This window comes from Periplaneta americana, chromosome 16, assembly GCF_040183065.1.
Source record: "Periplaneta americana isolate PAMFEO1 chromosome 16, P.americana_PAMFEO1_priV1, whole genome shotgun sequence".
Classification (NCBI taxonomy): Eukaryota; Metazoa; Arthropoda; class Insecta; order Blattodea; family Blattidae; genus Periplaneta; species Periplaneta americana.
The window spans coordinates 19869519-19897507 of NC_091132.1; the positions used below are offsets into that span (position 1 = coordinate 19869519).

The following is a 27989-nucleotide window of genomic DNA, read 5'->3' on the forward strand; positions in this document are numbered from 1 at the left end:
ATATATTATTTGTGTCAGAACTAAAAGCAAACTGCAATACTGTCTTGAAGCCAATTACTATTCTTTGCACAGCAAACAGGGATCATACAATTCAGATGCTTCAGCAAGTATCTTTAATATAGAGTGCAGTTGAGGTATAAATATCTCTGTGTTTAAATCAATGAAATAGAATTTTTTATAAGTAGCTGAAAGTAGACTTGATAAAAAATAAATGTAAGTATTTCTCTATCAATTTAATTACATAAAATAACACTAAATAATTAATCAACGTAAAGATTTGTATAACCAAATGTATTCAATAAGATATGCTGCCTATTGTGTGGGGGGTCAGATAGGCAAGGACCAGATGGAAATCACTCCTCCTCAAAGATTATAATATATTTCGGAAACAAAGAAAATACAAATTAATTTCAATAGTACCCTCAATCTACACACCAATTAATGTACTGTGATATGTTTACTAATAAAGAATATCACTAGTGATTACATTCCAATTTTAACATCATTTTATACGACAAACACCATTAGTATTCATGTTTATCTTAAATATTAGGCATATGGTTCTCTGCGGCTTTAGTCTAAAGAGATCTGATCACTGTCTCCATTAAAGAATATATCCACTGGGCTAATATTTATTTGTGCCCACTTAAAAATTAGAGTAGTGTAATTGAATTGAACTAAGACTTATTACAAATTAGAAATATTTTTTAAGTCTTTAGTCTTTATAACTGTTAAATAACTTCTCTCAAAAAAAATATACTTATTCTTATTAACTATCAATTAATATTATTCTTAAACTCTCTGTCATAAACCAAATAATACATTTCATACCTTCACTATTTTTTTTCTTGAATGAGAACTCCCATTCTCAGGTATACTTATTCATTACGTATCCTAGTTCACAGTCATTCAAACTTCAAAACAATTTCAATACTTGGAGATTCACAACCTCTTTCTTCATTCCTTCACCAATATACATGACTTTCAGCATGTTTAACTGACCCATATGACATTCAAAATTATTTACTGCCAGGAGAGAAAACCAGAAATGTCGAAAGACAACCTGGAGGCATTAAAAAAAAAAGTCGTCTACGCAAAAACAAATATTATTCTTTCCGTATCTTCACAGTGGTGTGGTCAGATCATATAATCCATACATGAAATAATAAATTCAATGTTTATTATAGATTCTGATGATCACTGCTATCCATGGCAAAAGAAGTACAAGTTCAATGTAACCATGTTCAGAAAATGGAAGAACTGGATAAATACTTACACCACTTTTGCTTGTAAGAGAATGTGTAGCATTAAATTTCAACCCTTTCCGTGCCTAACTACTTCTTGTACAATCATGAGCATCCACCTTGCATATTTCAAACCTGTTATCACTTAAGCTTGTATGTAAGTGATGCAGAGCAACATTAGCAACAATGATTTGGAAGCGAATTGCAAACTCTCATGACAGACTAGCGTATTGAATTATTACTATCAGAGTGGTACAGCAATTATTATTGTGTTTATGATTTCTTTAAAATACAGAACACCATTTAGCATGTTAGTTTAGTTTTATGCTGGAACACGGGAAGGGTTTAATTCAAACCAACTGCAATGTATTGTAACTAGTACCTAGTGATTGATTTATATAGACGTCTGCGTTTATTTTTCTGTGAACATACCAGTACTCAAAAGCCAGAAGTAGAGTTCTGAAAATAAAACGGTCAAGTGAATTTATCTCATGAAGCTTTTAATATCACTAATTTTGTGATGAATATAGTGGATCCATAATAATAATAATAATAATAATAATAATAATAATAATAATAATAATAATAATAATAATAATAACTTTTTTAATGACACTAAGTAGAGACAAAAAAATTAAATATTTAAAATGCTAGAAAAGAAAACCCAACCACAAAGTTTAGTCAACACAGCCAATGTTGATGAAGCTAAACACAGCAATGATACAAAGAACTCCCTCCCAGAAGACATGTTACCTTTCAATCTTGCAATTATGCATCCAAATACCAGTTTCGTACAGAATGGCACTTCTAGAAGACTGCTATTCCTTAAAGTTTACCTGGGTCTTAAATATCATGCTGAAGCAAGCGAGCATATAAGTGGGTTAGCCAACTTGAGCACAAATGACTAACTCTTTGCAACATCCATTGGTGAAGGAGATGTGGTATTGGGCGGTGGAGTCACGTGGCTTCCAATCAGGGAATTATTACTAGTGGGTGCCATGGCAGTGGCAGGAGGGATTGCTGGCTTAATGAAGCGTTCAGATGTCCTGCGCCCACCCTGTAAAAAAAATCAACATATTATTAAGGGGAACTCCACTAAAAAGACAACTTTTTTCGTAATCATTTTCTTGAATTTAAATACTATTATAGTCACAATCATGCCATGGTATGAAAGAAAAATTCCATAACCTCGAGAGGGATTCGAACCTGCGACTTCCTATACTCTGGTCAGGTGATCTACCACTGAGCTATCGAGTTCGTCTCACGCCAAAGGCTTGGAATTATCCTTTCATACTGGCGACTCTGTTATAGAGTACTGTCCATAGCATCTGATCTAGTCAGCACTGCTTATGGGTGGGAAGAAACTTTACAAGATGAAGATTACAATCATTTTCTTTTTCAACCAAAATTTTAAGAGTATGTTTACTATGTATAGGACTAACAAAATCCAAATTTTGAACTCCCAAATGTTTTTGGCTTTTGATTTTTTTTTCTGTTCTTTTAGAAATATTTTCAAATCCAAGTTTTTCTAGTAGAAGATCTCAAGACATAGACATAGAGCAATATTTCCATGTATTAATTTTATGAAATATCTCATTTGTTCACTTTCAAAAAATTGTTTCAAATTTTAAAAATGTTATTCTTCCCACAATTCATGAAAAAAAAAAAATTAATAAAATAAACTAGCAGCATTTCTCACAAAATAAATGCATAGAAACATGCAGCTACCTCATAAATACTTGCAGTAAAAATTTCATCCAGATTGATTAGTATTAGGCATAAAAAAAAGTTGGTGTTGAATCAAGAAACTCAATAAAAATCAATAAAGTTACAGAGAAATGGATTTGAAAGTAAAATAAATATTTATGTAAATTAAAATTCTTCTTCGCTATATTCATCCAGTAACTTCAGGGAGAGCCAACTTTAAAAGAAAAAGTTGCTAGATTTGTAATCAGAAATTTGTGAAAAATAATTCTATGATAAAAAATAACTGACAGCTCTTTAAATGCCACGCCCTCTTACAGAATTTATTTTAAAAAAATTTAAACATATTTTTAATCACAATTGAACTAAATCCATTTGGGGATGAAAATATACATTCTAAAGGAATGAAATAGCCAATAATTTTTTTTCCTTTTGGATAATTCGTTTCACTTCTACACAAACTAATATAGCTTACTTTTATCTTGTATTTTTTGGTTTTAATAATAATAATAATGATTTATTTAACCTGGCAGAGTTAAGGCCATATGGCCTTCTCTAACACTCAACCAGGAGTAAAAACTGCGTTATAGAAACACTACATTATTGTATAATGGTAATATTTTAAACATAAAATCCAGACGTTTGAGATGGACAGGACATGTAGCACATATGGGCGAATCCAGAAATGCATATAGAGTGTTAGTTGGGAAGCCGGAGGGAAAAAGACCTTTGGGGAGGCTGAGACGTAGATGGGAAGATAATATTAAAATGGATTTGAGGGAGGTGGGATATGATGGTAGAGACTGGATTAATCTTGTCAGGATACGGACCAATGGTGGGCTTATGTGAGGGCGGCAATGAACCTCCGGGTTCCTCAAAAGCCAGTAAGTAAGTAAGATGGTCATTTTTTAGAAAATCTTCTACAATTTTTGCTGCATTTTTGCTCTTTTCTGCTGATGAACGGACATTTTTTTACGATGTAGTCACAGTCTATATTCGAGAATCTACTGCAGATTGCTTACACAATTCGATTGCATCTTACCAGAATTTTCCTTATGGTTGCATCAGCCTTGAGTCCCCCCATTCAATGCAACAGACCAAACTGCAGCTGCAGTGCCCGCAGTCACCATATTGTATCACACAAGTGAAGACGTAAAAAATGTCGAAAATAAAACAAAGCAGACAAAGATTTTTGCAGCAGTTAATAACTGAGTTTAGTGATAATGTATTTTCCATAGAAGGAAGTATACTATTTTGTTTGTATTGTGCTATTAAAATCATGGTCTTTTATCTTTTTTAAATTTCAATGTCATATTTTCAGAAATTTAAAGTCATTTTATAGGTCACTTTTAGGTCATCAACTTCCGAGCCCTACTAATAACATAAACACATTTGCTGCTCTAATTTAAGGCAAGTCAATGTTATAGTTTTTAGTTCCTTGTACTGGCACTATTCCTATATGATTTTCTTTGCCACAGTGTCTTTGGGATAATGATAATAATAATAATAATTATTGTACTTACTGCAATCGGTGGAGCTGGAGGTGAGGAAGACACAGGCAGGAATCCTCCAACTGATGGACATGGAACAAGGGGGGTGGGGGTAACTGTGGCTCCGCTAGAACCCAGTGGCAGCGTGGGATAAGTAGCCTGGCCACATGCATAGCAACGACCCATGGAAGCACCTGAAGGACCACCTGGTGTTGAGAAACTATCACGCGATGTTGACCCAACCAAGTTTACACCTGAAAGCACATCAACCAAAATTTGAGGCTCAAGGGTATATGTACGTGAATGACCACAAATATTATTAGAAAATGTAGGCTCTAAGTTTCTAAAATTTTATAAGAAAATGAACTCACATTTGGACAAAAATTACAAGGTATCAGAACAAGACTTATTAGAACTTAAATATCTGATAAAAGTATAAAAAGGTTACTAATAATATTTGTCAAATCAGTTTTATCAAAGTATGAAAAAAACAAAAACAAAACAAAAAAAAAAAAACAACAACAAAAATATTCTGCAGTTACATCATTTGGTAACCTTAATATTGTTATGGTCTCTCTGACATTTTTAATATTTTTCCTGCATGTAATAAACACGTTTCTGAAAAGTAGACTACTCTCAGACATGTAACTTAGAGTTGTTTATTTTAATACAATTAATTTTTTATCTGTCCTATATAAAATATATTGTGACAGCGACGTGAGATTCGAACTCACGACCAGCGTCCCGCAAGAAAGCAGATCGCACAGGCTCCACGGAACATTGAGTGACGTCGCGCGGTGGAGAGAAGAGAGAGGGTGTATTACGTCAACGCGACGAGTTTGCGCACGCATCTGGTGCTGGTAGAGAGGAGAGGGCTCTGGATTTCTCTGGAGTGCCATCTCTAGAGACGCGTGGAACCTTCGAGGCTACGACGCTGTGGTTATAAATTACGGACGCGAAGGAACGACAGCAGTTTTCAGTTGATTAGTCAGCCAGTCAGTGAGAAAGCCAGAGCAAGCAAGCCAGTCTTGTGTACCGTAGTTCGACTCGAGTGTGCGTTCGCAACTGCGTCAGCATCTGAAGGCCTGAGTTCGAGTGCAGTGGACCGCAGTTGGAGGGACCTGAGTTCGAGTGCAGTGGACCGCAGTTGGAGGGACCTGAGTTCGAGTACAGTGAACTGTCTCTGAAGGTCTGTGGTTCGAGATACTGTGAACTCGAGTGACTGAGATAGAAGAACTGTGAACTGAGAACTGGTAGTTCTGATTTGTAAATAGTGCTTTGTAAATATTAGTTAAGATTAACAGTTCATTGTTGTGCGTAATAGTCCAAGTCAATTGTCATTGTCGTCGGTGGAGTGCTATAACGAATACTGTGTGAGTGAAGATCCAATTGTTGACGAGAGCGTTTAAGGTGAATTGTAGAAAGGAATTATTGTTGTGACGAATAAATTACATTGTTGTTACGAATAAAATTCACAATATTAAAATTTACATACTATTTTGTGACCTAATTTTTCCATTTTCAAGGAAATGGGCATTATTTTAGTCTACGTTTTGCATAAATGCATGTTAAATCAGTGTACAAAATTTCATATTTCTATTTCTAATGATTGTGAAGTTATGAAATAATATGTGTGAAAATTTTCAAATTTTGGAAAATTTAACTTAAAGTGAAAGGTGAATTCTAAAAAAATATTATTAGTAACCTTTTTTATAATTTTATCAGATATTTAAGTTCTAATAAGTCTTGTTGTGGTACCTTGTAATATTTGTCCAATTGTGAGTTAATTTTCTTGTAAAATTTTAGAAATTTAGAGCCTGCATTTTCTAATAATATTTGTGGTCGTTCACATACATATACCCTTAAGAGGATTTAGTTAAAAAATAAATATAAAATGTTGTACAAAGCCATTCCACATATGGCGAGTTGTTATATTTGTGTGGACAGACAGACACACAGACTGTCATTAGTTTGTAGTTTTATGCAGTTTATTATTGTGCACGCACCTAAAATGAAATTAAAACACAGTTCAAAGAAATCCACTTAGCTTACAGCATGTGCATTTCAGGTCAGCTTGCAGAGGGTTAAAACTAACACAACTTTTATCACAAAGTCACGAGAATCAATGCCAATAAACAACCCAGGTCAATGGCATAACAACAGTACTAGTCTGAGAAAAGTGCTGGAAATTGGTCTGTTAGAAATTATGCTATTGGAGACAGAGAGAGAAAAAAAAAACATATATTCTATCTAAAGTGTACATTCAACAACTGCTACAAATAGTTTATTTTCATCACGCACACACAAAATGAAATGGAAGTAAAATTGCTGATCAAGACACTTCTGTCAAAGATTACGTTTGCATATATGCATTTTATATGCAACATGCACTTTACATAAGAACCATCCTAACTAATCATGCTATCACCAGACACAAAGACTTTCAATCTCGGAAATGAAATTCAACACGCAAAACAAGCCTAGTTTAGGGAGATCTGGGTCAACCATATTTAGAGGCATTGCTAATCAAGCATATGCATTTAATACATCTGTCATTTCGTAAAGAAAAATGAACAATATTTCAGTATCAATGAATAAAGTGAAATGAAACCAAAGAAGCTAGGCAAGAAATACTACAGATGAATCTTGATAAAGAAAATGAAGAGCAAGGAACTAATTACTGCAAGAGAAAGATTATCAATTCCATAAGTAAAGGATAGTATACAGTAAGCAGTGATTTTAATAAGTACAATTTGTTTATAGTTCTCATCACACCAATGCTTTTCAAAATCACACATTCCAAAGCTGCTGTTCCTTCTCTCAGTGCCATTTCCCTTATTTGAAAGCTCTGTTTACAATCCTACAACCAAGCTGAATTAAAGGGAGGGGCTACTCATCAATTAGCACTGGTCAGCTTGATGAGTTAATGACTGAATTTGGTATAATTTTCCTCTATTCAATACATAATTCCCTCTTTACCCTTTCCTATCCAGTCCTCTGACTGAACTCTTACTTTCTTCGACCCCGACGACATTAGAGCATTCGAGGCCTAGGGGTTCATTTCCCTTTCCTTCCTCCTCTTTCTACTTTTCTGTTCCTAGTGCTGACCTGCTATGGCACTAAAATCGTCCTCCAGTGGCTTAAGGAGGGAAAGCTGGTGACCAACAAGATCTCCCAGCTAGGTCCAATGGACCCGTCAACCAACAGCAGGTGTGGTCCTCCAGACATTCTGGGGGTTGTGTGTGAATGAAGTAGCCACCAAAACGTTAAAATATAGTGTTCACTTAAATCGGCTACAACTTGCCATTTTCACTCCAATATGAAATGAGTACCATTAAGGTAAAATTATCCGGAGGTAAAATAGTCCCCCTAGTTAATTCCCGATTTACCACGAAAATCATCTGTAGCTGCATTTAGATTGGCAACAGGCCATGATTGTTTAGCCAAACACCTGCATAGAATTGGAATACATCAGTCCCCTAACTGCCCATTGTGCAACTCAAACCAAGAAATGGATTCGGAACACCTCAAAATCTGTGCTTCAGTGGCTGGCCATGATAATATCTTTGAAAAATAATGGAGTGCAAGAGGTCAAACGAATTTATTGTCAAACGCTTGGCATTAGAAAACAACAACAACAATCCTACAACCTATTGTCACATTATTTGTCATACATGCTACAAACAAAATCACAAAATGTCTCTCTCTAAACACGAGGCCAAATTTTAATGTACCACCTGTTTAGGGTGACCAACTGGAAGATAAAAAAGTAACAGAGGAAAGGTAAAAATGAGGGACATTGAACAATTATGACGGAAACACCTTTTTCTCCTTCTTGTTATATTTCCTAACATACATTTTTTTCTTTTAATTTGAACTAGCCTACTACACGGTTTGAATTATTGTTTACTAAAAAGTTTCCTTAATGAATTTGTACTGACCCAGAAACAAAATTTGGGCCACCTGAATTTTCTAACTTTTGTTTCTGGGTCTGTACTTGTTGCTACTTCTAGCACATGGCATAATGCCCTTTCTTTTAGCACTATTTAAAAAAAACACACATTTTCAATTTAAACACATCTTAAACACGCCCAAAATGATGTTTGCTGATTCAAACACATCTCAAAATAATTATTTAAAATGAACAATGCTGTCGATACTGATTAGTGTATTTCAGGACCAGATTATAGAATTGAACAATAAAACTCTACCAACATGCGAAAGTGAGTGAGATTCCTACAACTGTATGCTTGAAAGGCAACACTTGCACCCCAATGTCTGAAACTGAAATGCAGGCAATGCTAACAAAAATTAGGGAATAATGAACGCTACACAGAAAAAAACTAGAGATGCTGTCCCATGTGGGACATTCTGAAATACTTTTAATTTGCGGAACTTTGATCACCCTACACATGTTTGTACTAAATGCTTCTAAACAAATGGTCTGAGTATAAGAAACATATTTAAAGACAAAGCTGTAGCTCTCTCGATCAGTTACGACATCTAACCAAGACATACTATTATAGTTGTTACTTTATAAAATAATTATTTTCAATAGTGAGCAGTTGAAAATTATCATAGGTATACACGCTGCTTTGCTTTCTAGTAACCTATTGATTCAGTTTCACTCATCAGAGTTGGGTATTTATTGTAAATGTAGAATATTACAAGTTTCTCCTTATAGCGAGGATTTTTCCTTCACTGCTATCAGATTCAGCTGTATTATTTCTTTTATCTTTCATGACTGCTAAATTTTTCGTACATAATATTTCATAATCAAGTAACATACTTATTTGTAAACATGGATAGCATTTGTTTTGAGAACTCACCAGGACTAAGTGGTCTGGATGAACTTGGTGATGGATTATAGGGGATGGGACTTGAAACAGTGCGTGACCTCATGTTACCTCCGGACATAGCAATTTCATTGTAGTGGCGCTCTTCCTCCATTTCCAAACTGTACAAAAAATAACAAACGGTACAAAAGCATTAAATTTATTAACATAAAAGAAACAACTGGAAGCTTTGAATGCAACAGAAAATAACAAAAATCCTAGACAATAAGATACAAGTTCTTTATTTATGAAATTAAATGTGAAAAAGTTATCTGGAATCGATACATCAATTATTTTCCAAAATTTATCTAGTTATAGTGAATAAATGTGTATGTTGAGAAACTTGCAATATTCAAAAGACCAAAGCTGAAGTTTTCCCAGAAGACAGTAAAGGGTCCCTCTCTGGATATTCACAGACTATTCAGTTAAAATTTAGGCAATCTGCAAAGAGCTACAAGAAAGAAGAAAAAAAAAATCCACATCTCTCTCAAAAACTTCTATAAAAACAATGATCCCACAACAAACAGAAATGTAACATTCCAAGAAAGTTAACAGAACAGTAAATCAAAGTATTGGTTGTTCTTAGTGTGCTGACAGCTACAATGCTTTTCATTAGATCCAAAACTCACGAGTTAATCTCAGTCAAGGACACTGAAAATTTAGAGTTAGCACAAGGAACCCATTTTGAAAAATTCTGGTTCAATTCCCGAACACAGAACAAACACACAGCTTTGTCATGTTTCCTAAACAATTTGATAACTTCTTTCTGAAGTTCTTCACTATGGTATATTCACTACATTCTCCTGTCAGAATACGGCAAAACCTGTTCAAATTGGAGCCTGAATAATAATAATAACAATAATCCGGAATTTTATCCATTTTGGAACAATTTATTCCTATGTATTATGTGTAACTGTTCCTGAATAAAACAAACTATTTAATGCAAAAACAAACTGTTTGCTGCTGTTCAAAATAGAAATAATATTTTGTATATAATGTGTATAATAATGCAGTGTAACACATGGCACCAGTGCAAATTTCCCAGAAAACTATTACAGTATAAGAAGGCCAGATAATTGAGAGTGAGGGCTGGATTAGCAAGAGTCTAAGTTTATGTTCCTTGAAAGGGCATGCTAAAAATTCGTAAGTGCTACCGAACAGGTGGATAGTTTCATTCTGCATTCCAGACCATTTTCCTCAGCAAGGTTTATCTTTACACCTTATATCACCACTGAATCATTTAACCAACTTGATGCCATCCAAATACTGACCATCTCTTCCCTTTCTACTTCACGTATTTCTTTAACTGCTAATTTGCACCTATGCATGCAGAAGCATTCATATTGTTACTTTTTTCATTGTAATTGTCCATGAAAAACTACAGGTAACATGCTCAACATATCGTAACAAATACACATATACATATATACAGAGTGTTCAAAAAGTATGGAATATTACTCGTAACTTCTTAAATTTCAATTTTACAAAAAAAAAAAAAAAAAGTTTTATACAAAAGCTGTTGGAGATAAACCATTATAATATATGATACCAGTGTTCGAAGAAATCAAGTTAAGACATACAATGTAAGGTCCACCAATTACATGTAACGAATTTTTGACAAAATGTATCATATATTAATCCAAACTTCTGCTAATATAGACAACTCTCGGCCCCAATTAGACTAGTTTAACGAGATTTCACTGTACAGTATATACGTACATAATTGCATGCTACTTCAAATGCATTTACAACAGTATCACGAATGTACATAAACAAACCACTCATTTCCTAGCTATTCGAAGACAAATGACTATCACATGTACATAAAAACACTTTTGAGACAGATTACATACAGGGTGATCCATGAAGTATGACCAGCACTTCGGAATCAGTTCTCTATGTAATTTTGAGCAAAAAATTTTTCATATGAACATGGGTCCTTTCATTTACCTGAATTTGTAAAAATCCATATGTAGCAAAGTGAACCAGGCTTGTAACTTGTTTGCGTCTTAATACACACAGACTAAGAAGAGTTAGGTTCCACTGTGACATGAAGTACAGGGAGAGGAATAGGATAGGTCAGGTCTGGTGACATCAGCCATCGATGAGTAGATCTAACATCTGCATTTTGAAATCTTACATTGGAAGATGTGCCTTTAGAGACCATGTAATGTATGTTTTAGCAACATAATGGTTCCCCTGCTAACTTTTCTCTCATCCAGTAGCAGATCATCTGTGTGCCAGACGAAAGTACAAACAAGAGAAAATTATTTACCCATGATGAGCTACAAATAGCTATGTGCGCAATTCACATTTGTACAGCAAGCACACTGAATTAAAAAAGGATATTTGATAAACTCTTTTCAAACTGAGGTATGCTTGTTTCCTGTTTAGTACAATATTTCTTAATAATCTTTCTATGTGTTTTTAACTGATTCCCTTTAATTCTGGTCATAATCACTTCCACTTTCTTAGCATTCAAACAGCGATAGCTCCTTAAATATACATCATCAGACTTATGTTCATAAGACATTTTTTGCTCAAAATGACATCCACAACTGGTTCCTAAAGCTTACACTTCATAAACCAGCAAATATATATATATATATATATATATATATATATATATACAGAGCGTTCGCCTACGAGTGGGGCCAGGAAAGCAGCATGTACTGATACGCCGCTTTGTACGCGCAGTTGTTGAGACACGCTCGACAATCAAGGACATCAAGGTCGACAAGTTATCAGTTGTGAGCCAGATGTTGCAGTATTTAACACGTACAGTGCAGTTTCTTGACATAGTTGCTTAAATATTCAGTGTGTGTGTAAAATTTGTTAACAATGCAAAACGCAAAATTCACGCTTGAACAAAGAGTTTTTATGTATGATGCATATGTGAAAACAGAGTCATGCAGAGAGGTGTGTAGGCAATTTGAAGTGAAATATCAGGTGCTCCAATTCAGAGTAGAGAAACTGTTAGACGTCTTGTTAACAAATTAAGCGAAAACGAAGAGTATTGACGGGAGAAAAAATTGATGAAATCAGTGCATAATTTACACGCTCTCCTAATAAATCTCTAAGACGTGTTTCACAGGAAGTTAGTGTTTCAAAAACATCAGTCCTTACTGCTGCTAAACTTTTTAAATTAAAACCCTACAGAGTATAGCATAGAAAGCAGAAGCTTACGGATAGACGATTCCCGCAAGCGACACCGCAGGCAGGCCGCTTTCCTGGCCGCACCCGTAGGCAAAAGCTCTGTGTATATATATATATATATATATATATATATATATATATATATATATATATATATATATATATATATCAAAAAGGAAAGAGAATCATCAAGTATATCTATTTCAGCACTATGTCTGAGACAGTTCATTTCCCTAAGTTCTGAACCTTAACATAATTATTACAGACTCAATTATCAATCTGCCAATATTTTCAAGTTCTTCCCTGCTCTCAGGAGTGGTCTGTTCACATAAAATACTACAACTTTCACGATACAATAAATCTACATGGTTTCTTTTGACAAGTCTCATTAGCAATAAGTCTTGAAATCTATTTGAAGATGGGAAGATGGCTGATTCATTACGTCTACTCCAAACACCAAGGACCAGAGTTTATTTTAGGATTTTTTTTTCCATAGCATGTAACACATCTTGTATAGAAATAAAATAAACATTTAGAAAGAAACCAGGTTATGAATTCGACCAAGAATTGCAATTCTCTTGGGCTTGTAAAATTAGATGCATTTGTAGAATCAGGCACCCAACAGCAAATAGATAGAGAAATAAAGAGGTGTATGAGTTAACGATGTCATACAACAGTCAATTCTGATAAGCAATACAACATTTAAAAAGAAAAAAAACTTACCTGCTTTCAGATTCTGAAAGATGGCGACAAAGAGCCTCTCGTCTCTCCACTTCAAGCTGCAATTTACGCTGCAATCGCAGGTTTTCCTCTCGAATGTTCTTCTCCTCATTAACATACCGCTGCATTTTTTCAGTATCTGATAGACCAGAATACAATTTTCTCAAGTTCTACCAGATCAAATTTACTACTTAACCCTGCAGTGCATATTCAAAGTATCACTGTAGACATTCAAAATTCAGTGACACTCCTTTTACATGACAGTAATTTGCAAGAAAATCATAGACTGAAACTATAACAAAATGTGGACATAGATTAAAGAAGTTAACCTCAATTCTCTTTTCTTTATATTGTAGTTACGGGGATTAATATACTGTTCAAAAAAATTAGCGGAACAAGATCTGAAATTAATTTTTTATTGAACAACCTACACGGAAAATTTTAAAACATTTGAGTCAATGATATAAGTAGCAGACATTGAGTAAAAAGAAAAGTTTCAATACTGAAACTTATAACAAACTAAAATCTCAACAATGCTAATCACAAATTAGTTGAAGAGCAAATGTGTAATTTTCGAGTCCTCCCATTATTTAAAATACGACATTGGAGATTTAATAATAAAATAATGTACTCTAAAACTGAAACATCTGGCAACCATAGACTGAATTGGAACCCATAATTGTGACTTCAAAACAATGTGTTACTAAATCCAATTTCAAATAAAAATTCAAAATACAGTTTTATGTACTCACGTTCTTGCTGCGCAATAGCTAGTTGATTTCGAAGTCTTGCCACCTCACTACGCAATGTCTGAATATGTGTACTTAGGTTGGCAGCAGTGTCACCATTGCTAATTTCTCGTGGTGATGCTGGATCAGACACTGGTTGATCTAACTTGATTTGCAGCATTCTATGAACAAATTAAATGATGCACAATTACCACAGCTGCAAAACTGAAATGGAGCCATCCAGAGTTGATTTCTGTCATTTATAAGCAAGCTAACTGCAAAACATATGCAAGTGATAACACAGCCTCTGCTTCCCCCCCCCCCCCCCCATAATTATTATCCTACTGCCTGTAAAATTTAATCTCTTAGCTTTTACGTAATTCCAAGTTATTTTCATTTTCTTTCTACAAGACATTTTTCACACTGAATCCATGAAATCAGTTTATCCAACTAGCTTCATGTCTTATCTCAGTCTGTTGAAATTATTTTCAAAGAATTTGATAAAACATGGAAGATACTCCTGATGCTTACCCTACAACTTTATATGTGGTTGGTTATCACCAACTGAGTCAATAAGTTTGAATTTTCATATTTTATATTCAAACTCTTCCATCATACTAATCTTAATTATTAGAAACTTATTTGAAGATTTATACACAACTACTCAATCACCTCAATTATTATTACTCCTTTATTTATGAGTATAACCTCACTTTTGGATTATCTTGCAGACTTTTTTAAAGCTTAATGTTGCTATATCTTTTTGGTTAATGTTACAAAGTTAGGCGCGACTGCTTAAAGGTTAACTATTGGATGCCTAAATATGGGGTTGTTCCTCAACAAGGTACTATATCGATAGTGTTTGTATAAAGGGGGTTGTTCCTCAACATGGCACTATATCGATAGTGTTTGTATAGAGGGGGTTGTTATTTTTTATGCAAATGGAGTTTTGTTCCCCAGGTGAATACAGAAGTTAAATTCTACAAGTGGGTTTGCAAAAAAATAAATAATAATAATAATAATAATAATAATAATAATAATAATAATAATACCTGCATCTGATGTGTTTTGTTTGTGTAGGAAATTATTTGCAATAAGGGTCTGAAGTTTAATTTTCATTTATATCAAAACTTATCCTTATGACTTATCTCCCCTTACTCAAACGCCATCGATATTATAAAAACGTTATTATTTATGTTGTTTTGTTGCTGTTATGATCACCATCTATCTGTATATTCTGTAAATAAATTTATTATTTACTTAAGGCGAAGTTGCCACCTAACTTTAACTGTCTTACTAATAAACAGTGTATAGTTTTTATACGAGACTTATGCAGAGTTGAGACAGAAAACGTTACTAATAAACTGTGAATAAGCTATGGACGTATAAACAGCCTTAACTATACAATGGGAATTGCTTTGCAGTAGTTTACACGAAACCCCTTGTTTAAGCATTGTATATAGAGAAAAAATGGCAGCCCCTCTAACAGCTGTTCGTATCGACTGTCATTTTATGATGGTTACCTTGTAACCACAGAAGAACAAACCAAAGATCATAGAATTATTAGAATAATATTGCTGTAGCTTGTACTCTTTGACCAAAATGTAGTGTGGTAATCGATTAGAGCCAGTTGTACTATCGATATTTAACACGCCACACTAGAGCGCTCTACCAGATGCAATACAGAACCTCAGATATTCTATTACCTTTCGTAACGAAGTAATGACGAAACTATGACGTAGCTGTGTAACAGTTATACTGTTATACACGACGTATGTAGTGATTATTAGTAAGGAATTTACACACGAATTATAAACGAGCTACTCATTGTATAAGACAGTTAAACATCTGTATATAGAGTTTTTATTAGTAAGACCATAAGACTGCAAATTCAAGTCGCATCATACACAATTCATTACTTCGGCTGATCCCAAAACTCATTGGCGAGCCAAGTTAGCAACATAAAGAATTTAAATCTTATAATAGGTGGGGAATTTGTACAGAATATGTAATGTACCTCTTTTCTGCCTCCAGCTTGTCCATTCGTTTCCATAGCTTGTTGACCAAAGCCTCCTGCTCCTGTTCCAAAGTGTTTTCCAGCTCTACTTTCTCACGTCGTAACTGCTCCAAATTACTCTGCTTTGCAAGGGTCTCAGCTTCCAGCTTCTCAATTTTACGCATTAATTTATTCACTAAACATTCCTGTTCTTGTTCCAAAGTCTGCTCCAAGCGACATTTCTCTTGGCGAAGCTGTAAATGAGAATGTTTCACAATAAGAAAGGGAGTATGACTTTCCTATTCTTCGAAACTGAAAGCTACGAGGGCTAGTCATAAATAGTCACAAGATAAAATTATATGTACCAAACTGAACATTAGGGATGTGTATCACAGTCAATTAAAGTAGAGACTGGAATGAAACATGAGTGTTTACTACTTGCCCATTCTGTTCCTTATGGTCTTACATCTAGTCATGATCAAATCAAATCAATCTTCTTAATGTATCCAGCTGTTTGCTGACAACATAAAGTCCACTATAGTCCACTGTAGTCTATTCAGTTGTTGTTTTTCACGGTGTTCATTATAAATGCCTGTTGCTAGTAGCCAGAGGTGGGGTGTAGTCAATATATATACTGCAGGGCTGTGTCTTCTGCAAGTGATATCTCTATCCAGTGCTTTTGCTTCAGTAAAGTCTCATTTTACAAACATATTGATCAACAATTGGCTCTCTTCTGACAAAGGAAAAATTTTACAGTCTGTACAAAAGAAACCAAATGACCTGGAAATGTACAAAAACTTGCCCAGACATGTTCAAACATTTTTAACAAGAGCCAGAACAGGTCACATTGCACTCAATTGTACCTATAATGATTTCACATTTCTGATAATCCTACTTGTCTGTGGTGTAATAATCATGATGAAGATCTGGAACACATTCTTCTATACTGTCCATCCATAAACCACAAAAGAAGTAAATTAAAATCATCAGTACCAGTTGCAGAAGACACAGCCCTGCAGTATATATTGACTACACCCCATCTCTGGCTACTAGCAACAGGCATCTATAATGAACACCGATCAAAATACCACTCATTTCTCGTGAAAAACAACAACTGAATAGACTACAGTGGACTTTATGTTGTCAGCAAACAGCTGGATACTTTAAGAAGTTTGATCAACAAAATATCTAACAAGTTGATCACTTTCTCATATAGGTTGCCCACGAAAATGTTACAAATTATTGAATTATTTAGAATAACCTTCCAACATAAAGGTAAAGTATGATAAGTAAATAAATAATTCAGTATACAGGATTGTAATTTTACTTCATAATTCAATTCAATTCACTAAGCCATTAAACATACAGTGATAGGCTTCGTCACAATACAGAAGGTGGCAAAAAAAAAAGACATATACGGTACTTGAAAATACACACATAATTGAAAACAGTAAAGTTTAATTAGAATGAAAACAAAAAAACATTTTAAAGCTCTAAAAATTAATGAAAACACTTTACTCTTGTAACCAAATGTAAATAACTTCATTTATTAAAAAAACAATTTCGTATGAATTTATGTTAAGAAACTCATCTACAGAGTAAAAAGGATTAATTAAAAGCCAATTATAAAATCTAGTTTTGAAACAATTGGTTGGTAACTTAATATTGACTGGGAAGCTTATTATATAATTTCATCCCTATGACATAAAAAATTTGTACTAGTTTTATGTAATCTAAAGTATGGAATATTAATTTGTTCACTATTTCTAATTTCATGATCATGCATATAGGCTACTAATGAGTAATTGTCTATATTTTGTCGAGTATAAAGGACTAGGCCATATATATATATATATATATATATATATATATATATATATATAAATTTATGAGTTAATATCTGTGATTGAAAAGTGGTCGACAATGTTCAAGATATTCGACTGACATAGAATTCTAATTCTTTTGCAAAATCAAGACAATCCTAATTTTGCTACCATTTCCCCAAAAAATTAAAGCATACCAAATTATCAATTGAAAGAACGAAAAATAGGCACATCTTAAATAATTTTTAGAAACACAAGTCACTAATTTCTTTAATAAATATATAACTCTTGATAACTTTGTGCATATATATTCGATATGTTTTTCCCATGTTAAACTGGAGTTTATAAAAAGTCCTAGAAATTTGGTATAGTTTTCTATGTTGTCCTTTTTTATTACATGATTTAGGCTAAAAGTTATGCGATAGTCTTTTCTTGACTAAGCAAAAAACCATTAGATTCAAACCACAAAGTCATCTGTGATAGTATATCATTGGTTAGAGCATGTAATTCATTCAGAGTAGAGCTAGAACATAAGAATGTAGTGTCATCAGCATACATAATTATTATAGTTTTAATGAATTTAGGAAGGTCATTTATTGCTATTAAGAATAGTAGTGGACCAATTATTGAGCCTTGTGGAACATCATTATGTATACTGGAGAGACTAGACCAATTCTCACCTATTGAGACTAATTGCCTTCTGTCATGAAGATAGGTTCTAAAAATATTTAGTGTATTCCCTCGAATACCATAAAATTCTAATTTTGATAAAATTAAGTTGTGATCAACGCAATTGAATGCTTTGGAGAGATCACAAAACACAGCAATAACTTGTGACCTATTTTCAAAATTTCTTAAAATTTTGGTTATTAAAAGCTCAATTGCATCATTTGTTGATTTCCTTTTTTCTAAAGCCAAATTGGTTAGTACTAAAGAGATTTGAAATTTCAAAGTAGTCATAGATTTGATTGAAAATTACATATTCAAATATTTTAGACAGCACTGGAATGATATCATATGGTGACATCTGGTAAGAGTTGGCAACACCGACAAGACTGCAATATTTTTTGTTTAGGAATTGTTCTTATGTGACCCTCACTATAAAGATAGGCAAGAATCTATCTTGATACATACAAACGGCACTGATGTACTGCTGGTCTGGATAATGGGTTTGTGCTGCAGTAATCTCTTACCTGGAGCTTCCTCCATACACACACCATGAGTAACAATGGTAAAAAGTTTACATTCTGATTTTTTCAATACAGCATACATAGATTTACTTTTCAATGAGCATTCCTGATTCTTTTTATGTTATTTGTTGACTAATGTATTGTTTAGTCAACTGTCTGAAGACAAGTCTGAACCTCGTGATACCAGGAAGGCACCACTTATGAGGCAACTAGGCCAGGGGATAATGGGGTAGGGTGGCCAGTTCCTTTCCCCCTTCATTGCATACATCACCGACTAGCTACATATTACAAACAATTGTTTCTTCCTCTGACACATATCATCAAGTGAGATGTACTGCCTGATAATAGATATACATATCAGCTAGGACCTCAATCAGAGGATAGGCTAATCTATCTGAGTTTCTAACTGAAATCTGGCAAAAATATTTTCACTGAAGAATAAACTAAGCTAATGTCAAGTGTGTCAATGGATGTAATTTCTGCACTCATACCTAGCTCTGAATATATCTTCAACTGTCCATGAAAATAAAGTCTCTGTAGCATTTGAAAATCAAGCCTCCAACCTAAATATGGTTGTCATATGTGGCAGATTTCGCGAACAATCTGTGATTTGATAGTATAAGAAGAAAGACGAAACTCTGCGATTTTAAATGTAGTTAGACAGAAATGTGGAAAATTGCAATAATTTGTGGCACAGTATCGAAATGACACTCATATGGATGCAAGATAATACATCTTGCAAATTGAATGAGAGTCTTTTCTTTGACCAGATGATTATATTGAAATGTTTCTACAAAACAGTTTTAAACACAACATTTAAAACTATATGATATTAATTTTTAAGCCAACAGAATTCTCTGTTATGTTTCTTATTTATTTCTCCATTAATAATAAACAGTAAATAAATCCAAAGTAATTGGTGTTTAAAGTATGCTGTCTAAATATTTAATAATAATCCGTGGTGCTACAGCCCACAAAGGGCCAAGATCGACCAGCCGACTGCTGGCCTCACGCCCATATGCCGAAGCAGAGGTGAACAATCATATCTAAATATTTAGGGAAGCAAAATTCTGATGATGAGGAACCTCCATTAAAAAAAAAAAAAAAAAAAAAAAAGTGTTTATTTAAAGAGGTGGAAAGAATGTACAATTGGCTTGTGCTCATGTGGAATAACCCCTCTTAAGCTCACAATGAACCACAAATGGTCAAACAGCAGGAACACATGCCCCACTGTGTTAATGAAATCAAAATTATAACTTTGTACCAATTCAAAACTGGACCGTCAAGCTTTTTCATAATGTTTTAAAAAATTATTTCTCATTGTTACCAGATAATAGACCTTCAGAGAAATATTAGCAATCAAACTGAGGTAGAGTTGAAAATATTTTTTTTTAACGAAATTCACCATTAAGTTTCATAAAATGTACTTATTTTTAGTTAGTAGAATATTAATTTTATGAATAGGCTAAATAACCTTATTTAATCTAATAAACAGTGCAATAAATTTAAAATATCTAAAATGCTGGTTTCCCGAATTTTACTTTAAAAATCAGGAATTTCGCTAATTTTTACAATACCCATCCGGCAACCCTATGTATAAAACATGTTTTAATATAAAAAAAGACCATGTCAACTTTATCATTTTCAACAATTAAAAGATTTAACAAATTCAAAATAGTAATATGTACCATTTCCACGAAATTTCAAATAATAGAAGATGGGAGAGTCTTAATGTACAAAATATAATTCCTGAGTATCCAAGGAAAAGTGCAGTTGCATCCTTTTGATTATTTATAGGATATGACTATTTGTCAAAACACTTTAACAAAATTGGAATTTTTTCTTCACCATTTTGTCCATTATGTAGTAGCCTACTCAGAAAGAAATGGATCAGAATCTTATGTTCAGCCCTTTCCTCTACATCACACTGTGTGTGTGAGAAATATAGAAGAGCAAGAGAGTTAATGGGTTTATTGCCAAGAACTCGGCATTAGTTAATGACAACAACACATTTTTAAAACACACTATTTCATGCCACTGTTCAATACAAAAAAAAAAAAAAAAAACAGATTAAAAAAAAACAAATATTAAAGGGAAAAATTGTTCCAAGATAGCTCAGTGGTAGTGTGTTGGCACACTTAACCAAAGATCCAGATTTCGATCCCCAGTCCAGGAACAATTTTTCTCTTTAATATTATTCCACCCAGTTTACAAGAAGCTAAACTTGGAAGACATTTTCAGAAAGAAAAAAAAAGTTTATTTTTTTTTAAATAAGAAATGTATTTTTTTCCAACCATGCCTGGGCATAATGCCAACATTGAAAGAGTATTTTCTTTGATGAATGCTCAGTGGACAGATTAACACTTAGCCTACAGTAAATGCAATTCTCCACATACACTATATTATGAAAATAGTAAATTGCAGTGAATTTCACAAGGTCATTCAGAAACGAAGTTCCTTTCTTCTGTTCACAGTTATGAGAAGTATGATTGATACCATTATACAAATAACTGAATGGTCTGCCACTAAAATAAAAGTAAATACGGTAAGTGATAAGTGTAGTGTCTACAGTAAATAAATGGCCATATTAAATACTCGTGTCATTGTTGCACTATATTCTTCTATTTTAGTCGTTCTTATGGTAATATCCACTAATTTTCAGTGAAATCATTGTTGTTTTCGGTTTTACAGGGATTTGTACTTTTCGAAAGGGGTTAAGTATCCGGGATTCATTTACTATAGGATATCACTTAATTTTCGTCAAGTTGGACAAACTATGACGTCACAATATAGCGCCAATGACGTCACAACGCAGTGACGTCACAACATGACCGACGTAAACCAAAACAATAAATAAATAAAACTATCTAAAAAAATTTAAAAAACAAATTGACGATATCCCATTCTACAATATAACCCAACCGCTCTTATCCAAAATATGATATCACCAAAACAATTCACGATATCCCATACTGGAACAGAGCCCATCTGCTCTTATCCAAAATACGATATCGCCAAAACAATTCACGATATCCCATTCTGGAACAGAGCCCATCCGCTCTTATCCAAAATAGGATATCAGCAAAACAATATCACAATATCCCATTCTGAAATATAACCCATCCGCTGTTATCCAAAATACGATATCACCAATACAATTCACGATATCCCATTATGGAATATAACCCATCCACTCTTATCCAAAATACGGTATCACCAAAACAATTCACGATATCCCATACTGGAACAGAGCCCATCCGCTCTTATCCAAAATACGATATCGCCAAAACAATTCACGATATCCCATTCTGGAACAGAGCCCATCCGCTCTTATCCAATATAGGATATCAGCAAAACAATATCACACTATCCCATTCTGAAATATAACCCATCCGCTCTTATCCAAAATACGATATCACCAATACAATTCACGATATCCCATTACAGAATATAACCCATCCACTCTTATCCAAAATACGATATCACCAAAACAATTCACGATATCCCATACTGGAACAGAGCCCATCCGCTCTTATCCAAAATAGGATATCAGCAAACCAATACCACAACATCCCATTCTGAAATATAACCCATCCGCTCTTATCCAAAATACGATATCACCAAATCAATTACAAACATCCCATCCTCGAATATAACGCACCCCCTCTTATCCAGAATAGAATATCAGCAAAACAATTTCAAAACATATATTCATCTCATGTCACTAAAATATCACCTCAATGATCATCATCGGGGCTTGCAGCCCCGATACCCCACTTCTATTGGTGATATCCAGGGAAAGGATTTATATGTAAATACATATTTACTTATAAAGCTAATATAATTTATATTTTGCATTATCTTTATGTTTCACAATGTGTAGGGTTGAAAAATCCTACTTTTATTTTCCATATTTTTCCATATTTTAGAGTTTAGTACATATTTTCGTTAATTTCCATATATTTTCCATATTTCATATAAAACAGTCCATATTATATTAGGTTTAACAATAAAACAAAACAAAATTCCATTAACTTTTAAAAATACATTTCAACAATAGAGATTTAAACACATGTTCAGTAATCCCTTTAACATCAGAGTTATTTGAAAATTAGCAGTCCTATCAACAATGGGAAAGTAAGTTACAAAACTGTATTAATTTAATTTAAAATTTTTAACAGACTTCAGTTGTGCAGCTCAACAGTTAAATGCCAGTCAGAGTACACATAGGTTCAGTTTTGTAAATCATACTATAAAGACGGTAAATATGCCAAAAGTACGTCATTCAGTCAATTTAAAATCAAAACTAACAAGTTACATTTCAGAATTTAAAGAAGATGGTTTATCAACTGACAATAAAATATTATTTTGTAATTTGTGTCAGTGTGCAGTATCATCTACACAAAAGTTCCTGGTGCAACAACACATTACAACTAGTAAACATCAGGCCAACAAACAACTAAATTCCAAGCAGAGACAATTGTTTTTAACACAACCAACAACATCGAATGTAAGATCTGAGTTTAACATCGACCTGTGCCGTTCTCTCATCTCTGCTGATATTCCTCTCTACAAACTAAAGAATAAGGTCTTCAGGGAATTCCTTGAAAAATATACTCAACATACAATCCCGGATGAGTCAACACTTAGGAAGACGTATGCTCCATCCATCTACGATGAGACAATACAGAAGATAAGAGATGAAATTAAAGATAGTTCAATTTGGGTTTCCATTGATGAGACTCCCGACAAAGAAGGTAGACTTGTTGGTAATGTAGTTATCGGTTTGTTAAGTGAACAATATTCTGAACGAATTCTTTTACATTGTGATGTTCTAGAAAAGTGCAATAACAAAACTATAGTTAAACTGTTCAACGAAGCTATGGGTATCCTGTGGCCAAAGGGTATTATGTACGATAATGTGTTATTCTTTATTAGCGATGCTGCCCCTTATATGGTCAAAGCTGGACAAGCATTATCTGTTGTATATCCTAAATTGACTCATTTTACTTGTGTGGCGCATGCATTTCATCGTGTGGCAGAAGTGGTCAGAGACAATTTCCCTAAAGTAGATTTGTTGATTTCATCAGTGAAAAAAGTATTTCTCAAAGCTCCCAGTAGAGTTAACGTGTTGAAAGAAATGTACCCTGAAATTCCATTGCCACCAAAGCCAATTTTAACTAGATGGGGTACATGGCTAGAAGCAGTTGAATATTATGCCGAACATATAGACTCTATTAACAATGTTCTCCTTGCATTGGACTCTGAAGATGCAGTCTCAATTGATACTGCGAAAACAGTTACCTGTGACATAAGTGTGAAGAATGACTTAGCTCACATTCAGCATACATTTTCATGCATCATAAAAACGCTCAAAAGTCTCCAAAATAGGCACCTTTCACTATCTGAAAGTTTTGAAATTATAAATAGTACTGTGGAACAACTGAATCGTGGTAGAGGTAAAGTTGCAGATGCAGTAAGAGCTAAGGTGGACACTGTACTTTCAAAAAACCCTGGATATGAAGAACTACAAAAGGTTGTTGCTGTGATGAGTGGTGAATCAACAGTGAAGATTAACTTGGACTTATCCCCAGCAGACATTGTGAAATTGAATTATGTACCAATTACTTCTTGTGACGTCGAACGCTCTTTTAGTCAGTATAAATCTATCCTCAGAGACAATAGAAGAAGATTCACTTTTCAGCACTTGAAAGAAATGTTTGTAACCTATTGTTATGGTAACAGACAATAAAAATTGTGTTTTGTTGAAACTACATTGGAAGATAAGGTACGTCCATTATATTTTTTGTTTAGTTTGATTAAAATGTACCAATATTTAACGTACATAGTCATTTTTTTATAATTTTAAGTCCATATTTAATTCCATATTTTGGTAAAAATCCATATTTAATTCCATATTTTGGTAAAAATAACTACATATATATTTACATATTTCATATATTTTTAGTCCATATAAATCCGTTCCCTGGTGATATCGTATTTTGGATAAGAGCGCAATTTTGAACCCCAAATAAAAACATTAAAAAGAAACAACGAACAGATCCACACACACACACCCATATATACAAAACCAACAAAAATAAAAACATATATCTACAATAAATAAATTAAACATTATCCTCGATACATAATTACTACCCTAGCAAACGAAAACCCATCCTTATAAAAAAACAAATAAAACGCTCACCATCCAAACCTTCTTTTTATCCTCTCAGATCCAAACACATCCTTAACCAGTATGCCATTCAAACCTCATGAATACCAACCACGAACAAAATTTACAAATCTACCAACCTAACCACTTCCATCCAAAAAGTGACGTCATAATATCACTTCACTCCATTCTACAATCTAGCCAACATAAATTCTCATAAAAACAATAACGATATCCTATAATTAAGTAAACCCAAGTATCCTACCAGTTTGGAGTGGGGAGTCACTTACAGAAGTCTCATCCAAAAGTGGGTCGTGCCTTCAATTGGTTTGGGAACCACTGTCATAGGTGATTTAACCACAGCACACGATAAGGTCGCAGGACAGATACTGCCTCCTCTACCATACACACTCGAGCTTAATAAAGATTATTTTATTGAGTTTTAATTATAAATTCGGAAATCCATGTGTGTACCTATCAATTCCCATTTTTACTTATTTCAGTACATTGCTGACCTCAATAAAACCTTTGAGTGTTGTCGCAATAAAAACCCCAAATTACAAATTAAAAGTAATGCCACGATATAGTATCAGTTATTTTGTGCATGTCAATTATAAAACAGTTCTTAAATAAAGATACTGTACCTTCTATACAATCATAACTCATAACGTGACTCGTTTATAAAGGATGAGAAATCATTCTAGAATACAAAGATATAAAAGGAAGTAATGTGTAAAATATTAAGAGATACACCATAATAAGGATAGGGATCTTCGAAAGTTTTATTTTAAATTAAAGGTTATATTAAGAAAATGAAATCACGATGATAAAATATATCTTAAAAAAATCTCATTCATTGGTACCTACGCACTTTAGTCCTCAGATTAACAATTTTTACTAGATAAAACACACTACCAAGTTAAACTACGAAACTGCGTTCTAAATTTGTATATACAGGTGAATGTAGAGTATCCAACGCCCACTGAACTAATATTTCACTTTTATCACTGCCAATGTTATATAACTTATATAACTTCTGAATATGCAACTTTATACTTCGAGACCATTATGACACTTGAAAGTGAACGCTGTATCTGATTGGTACCATGTAGACCTATTGTAAATATTTAAGCATTTTACAGTCCTCTAGTATAAAAAGGAGTGCGTTATATGGCAGTAAAAATGTTTAATAGCCTCCCTATCGATATAAAAAATGAAACTCAAAACATAAAATTATTTAGGGCCAAATTAAAGAAGTACCTAATTTCTCACGCCTTCTATTCTGTAGGTGAATTCATGACATTCAATAACACTTCATGAAATTGATACTAAAACTATGTGTTGTACTAGTAGACTATATTGTAAATCTCGTCTGTATATATTTCATCTAGACTGTGACTATAAATTAAGATTTTATAATAGTATTAAGTTTTTTGACTTGTTCCATATTCTAGCTGTAAGCATGTATGAATACCATGGAATGTTAATAAATACAATACAATACAATAGAATCGGGTGTCACATAGAAATTTTACTCCAGACTGCACACTCAGATGTATCATTAAATTAAGCTTTTCTTATGTTAGTGGACTAAAGTTTCGTGCTGTCACTGGTTAGTGTTTATTGAACGTGTATGAATAAAGCAAACTTGAAATTCTACAACATGGGAAATCGTTAATATTAAAAACCTTAGAAACAGTTTACACCTTTCTGCCCAGTTACATAGGTACCATCAAATGTGCGCAATAAGGTGGCAGTTTGATGGTATGTAACTGGGCAGAAAGGTGTAAACTGGGTTGAACTAGGATTGAGTGACTTTTCTTCCTACACCTTCAGCAAACAAATATAAATGTGTTCTTTTGTAAACAAAAACAAACACTCACCTGATTCAGTTTTCTTGACAGATCATTCGTTAAACATTCTTCTTCTTGTTCATAATGGTGAGCCAATGTCTCCTTTTCCTTTTTTAAGGCCTGTATCTTTTTGAGCAAAGTGTTGCTAATAAATTCTTCTTCTTGTTCAGCCTTTGCTTGCTGAAATCAAATTCAAAATGGCAGAAATGTGGACCAAAAGCACAAGCTAATCAGTGTATAAACAAACTATTGACATCAATTGTGTATCAGAAAAAACAGTCAAATGATTTCAGTATACATTACGAACAAACTACACGACCTATCTAATTACACCACAAAGATATAGTATTTTAAAAACTTACAATTATCACAGATGCTTGTCGCAGTCCCCTGTTTTCCTCTTGCAAGGCTTTCACCCTTAGTTTATAAGTTTCCAGTTCAACTTTTAGCACCCTGTTTTGCTGTTGCAAAGACTCTATACGTTTTTGAAGCTGTTCTCGAGTTACTGGAGACGGAGGCATCATTATTGGTCCTCCGTCAATAGAGCTAGAATCACTCTCACTTGCACTATCCGCCATGTTTCTCTGCGTTTACAACGTGGGCCCTGATCAAATAAACGAAGGTTTACTTATGCAGCTAATACTGTAAATGAAGAGAATATTTGCAGTGAATTCTATACTCACGAAATATTGTCACATTACCTCCACAATAAGTCGTAATTACTTTCTTTATTAGCTAGATACTAAATGTGTCGGCTTTTTATAGCTTGAGTTATTGTCGTTTGTCAACTATTTGTAGATGCCCACCGTTTGCAACGAACATATAGTTTGTCAAAGAGAACATGCCGTTCGCGGTTATATGCGTACTATTTTGATTGTACGTAAATTTTAGTCCAAAGCGCTGTATGTTTTTTGCATAACATCCAGTTTTAATGCGTTCTTGATTTTGCAGGATTTAAAGAAAATTTTACATGTACAAAAAGCTAGACCTTAGACATACTATTGAACGACGGCCTGACGGCACAAACAATTATTAACATTTCCGCTCTGCGCTAGTGTACATCTTTTGGGCGATT

General features: G+C 33.7%; 1 protein-coding gene across 3 annotated transcripts; it reads right to left on the bottom strand.

The window, feature by feature from the left end:
- Nucleotides 1-353: 353 nt before the first annotated feature.
- On the bottom strand, nucleotides 354-27766 carry LOC138716312 (coiled-coil domain-containing protein 6). Of its 3 annotated transcripts, XR_011336635.1 has the most exons (10): nucleotides 27616-27766; nucleotides 27277-27518; nucleotides 26945-27094; nucleotides 15895-16127; nucleotides 13902-14059; nucleotides 13153-13288; nucleotides 9268-9395; nucleotides 4472-4692; nucleotides 2081-2301; nucleotides 354-1703 (listed from the first exon to the last, which is right to left on the bottom strand). XR_011336635.1 is itself a non-coding variant. In XM_069849262.1 (9 exons), the coding sequence occupies exons 2-9, from the start codon at nucleotides 27490-27492 to the stop codon at nucleotides 2149-2151; spliced, it is 1395 nt and encodes a 464-aa protein (XP_069705363.1). In that variant the 5' UTR covers nucleotides 27493-27518; nucleotides 27616-27766; the 3' UTR covers nucleotides 354-2148. The 3 variants fall into 3 exon arrangements, 2 of the variants coding, with proteins under 2 accessions (XP_069705363.1, XP_069705364.1); XM_069849262.1 differs by having other exon boundaries at nucleotides 354-2301; XM_069849263.1 differs by having other exon boundaries at nucleotides 354-2301; nucleotides 27598-27721.
- Between the last annotated feature and the right edge of the window lie 223 nt (nucleotides 27767-27989).

What these genes read in the sequence shown, in the direction of transcription:
- LOC138716312 (XM_069849262.1), bottom strand. Translation starts at nt 27,492, where the DNA reads ATGGCGGATAGTGCAAGTGAGAGTGATTCTAGCTCTATTGACGGAGGA. An exon ending in AGCTATTGCGCAGCAAGAAC is followed by an intron (nt 13,289 to 13,901) that starts GTGAGTACATAA and finishes CTGGTCTATCAG; the next exon opens with ATACTGAAAAAATGCAGCGG. An exon ending in CTCCAGCTCCACCGATTGCA is followed by an intron (nt 2,302 to 4,471) that starts GTAAGTACAATA and finishes TTTTTTTTACAG; the next exon opens with GGTGGGCGCAGGACATCTGA.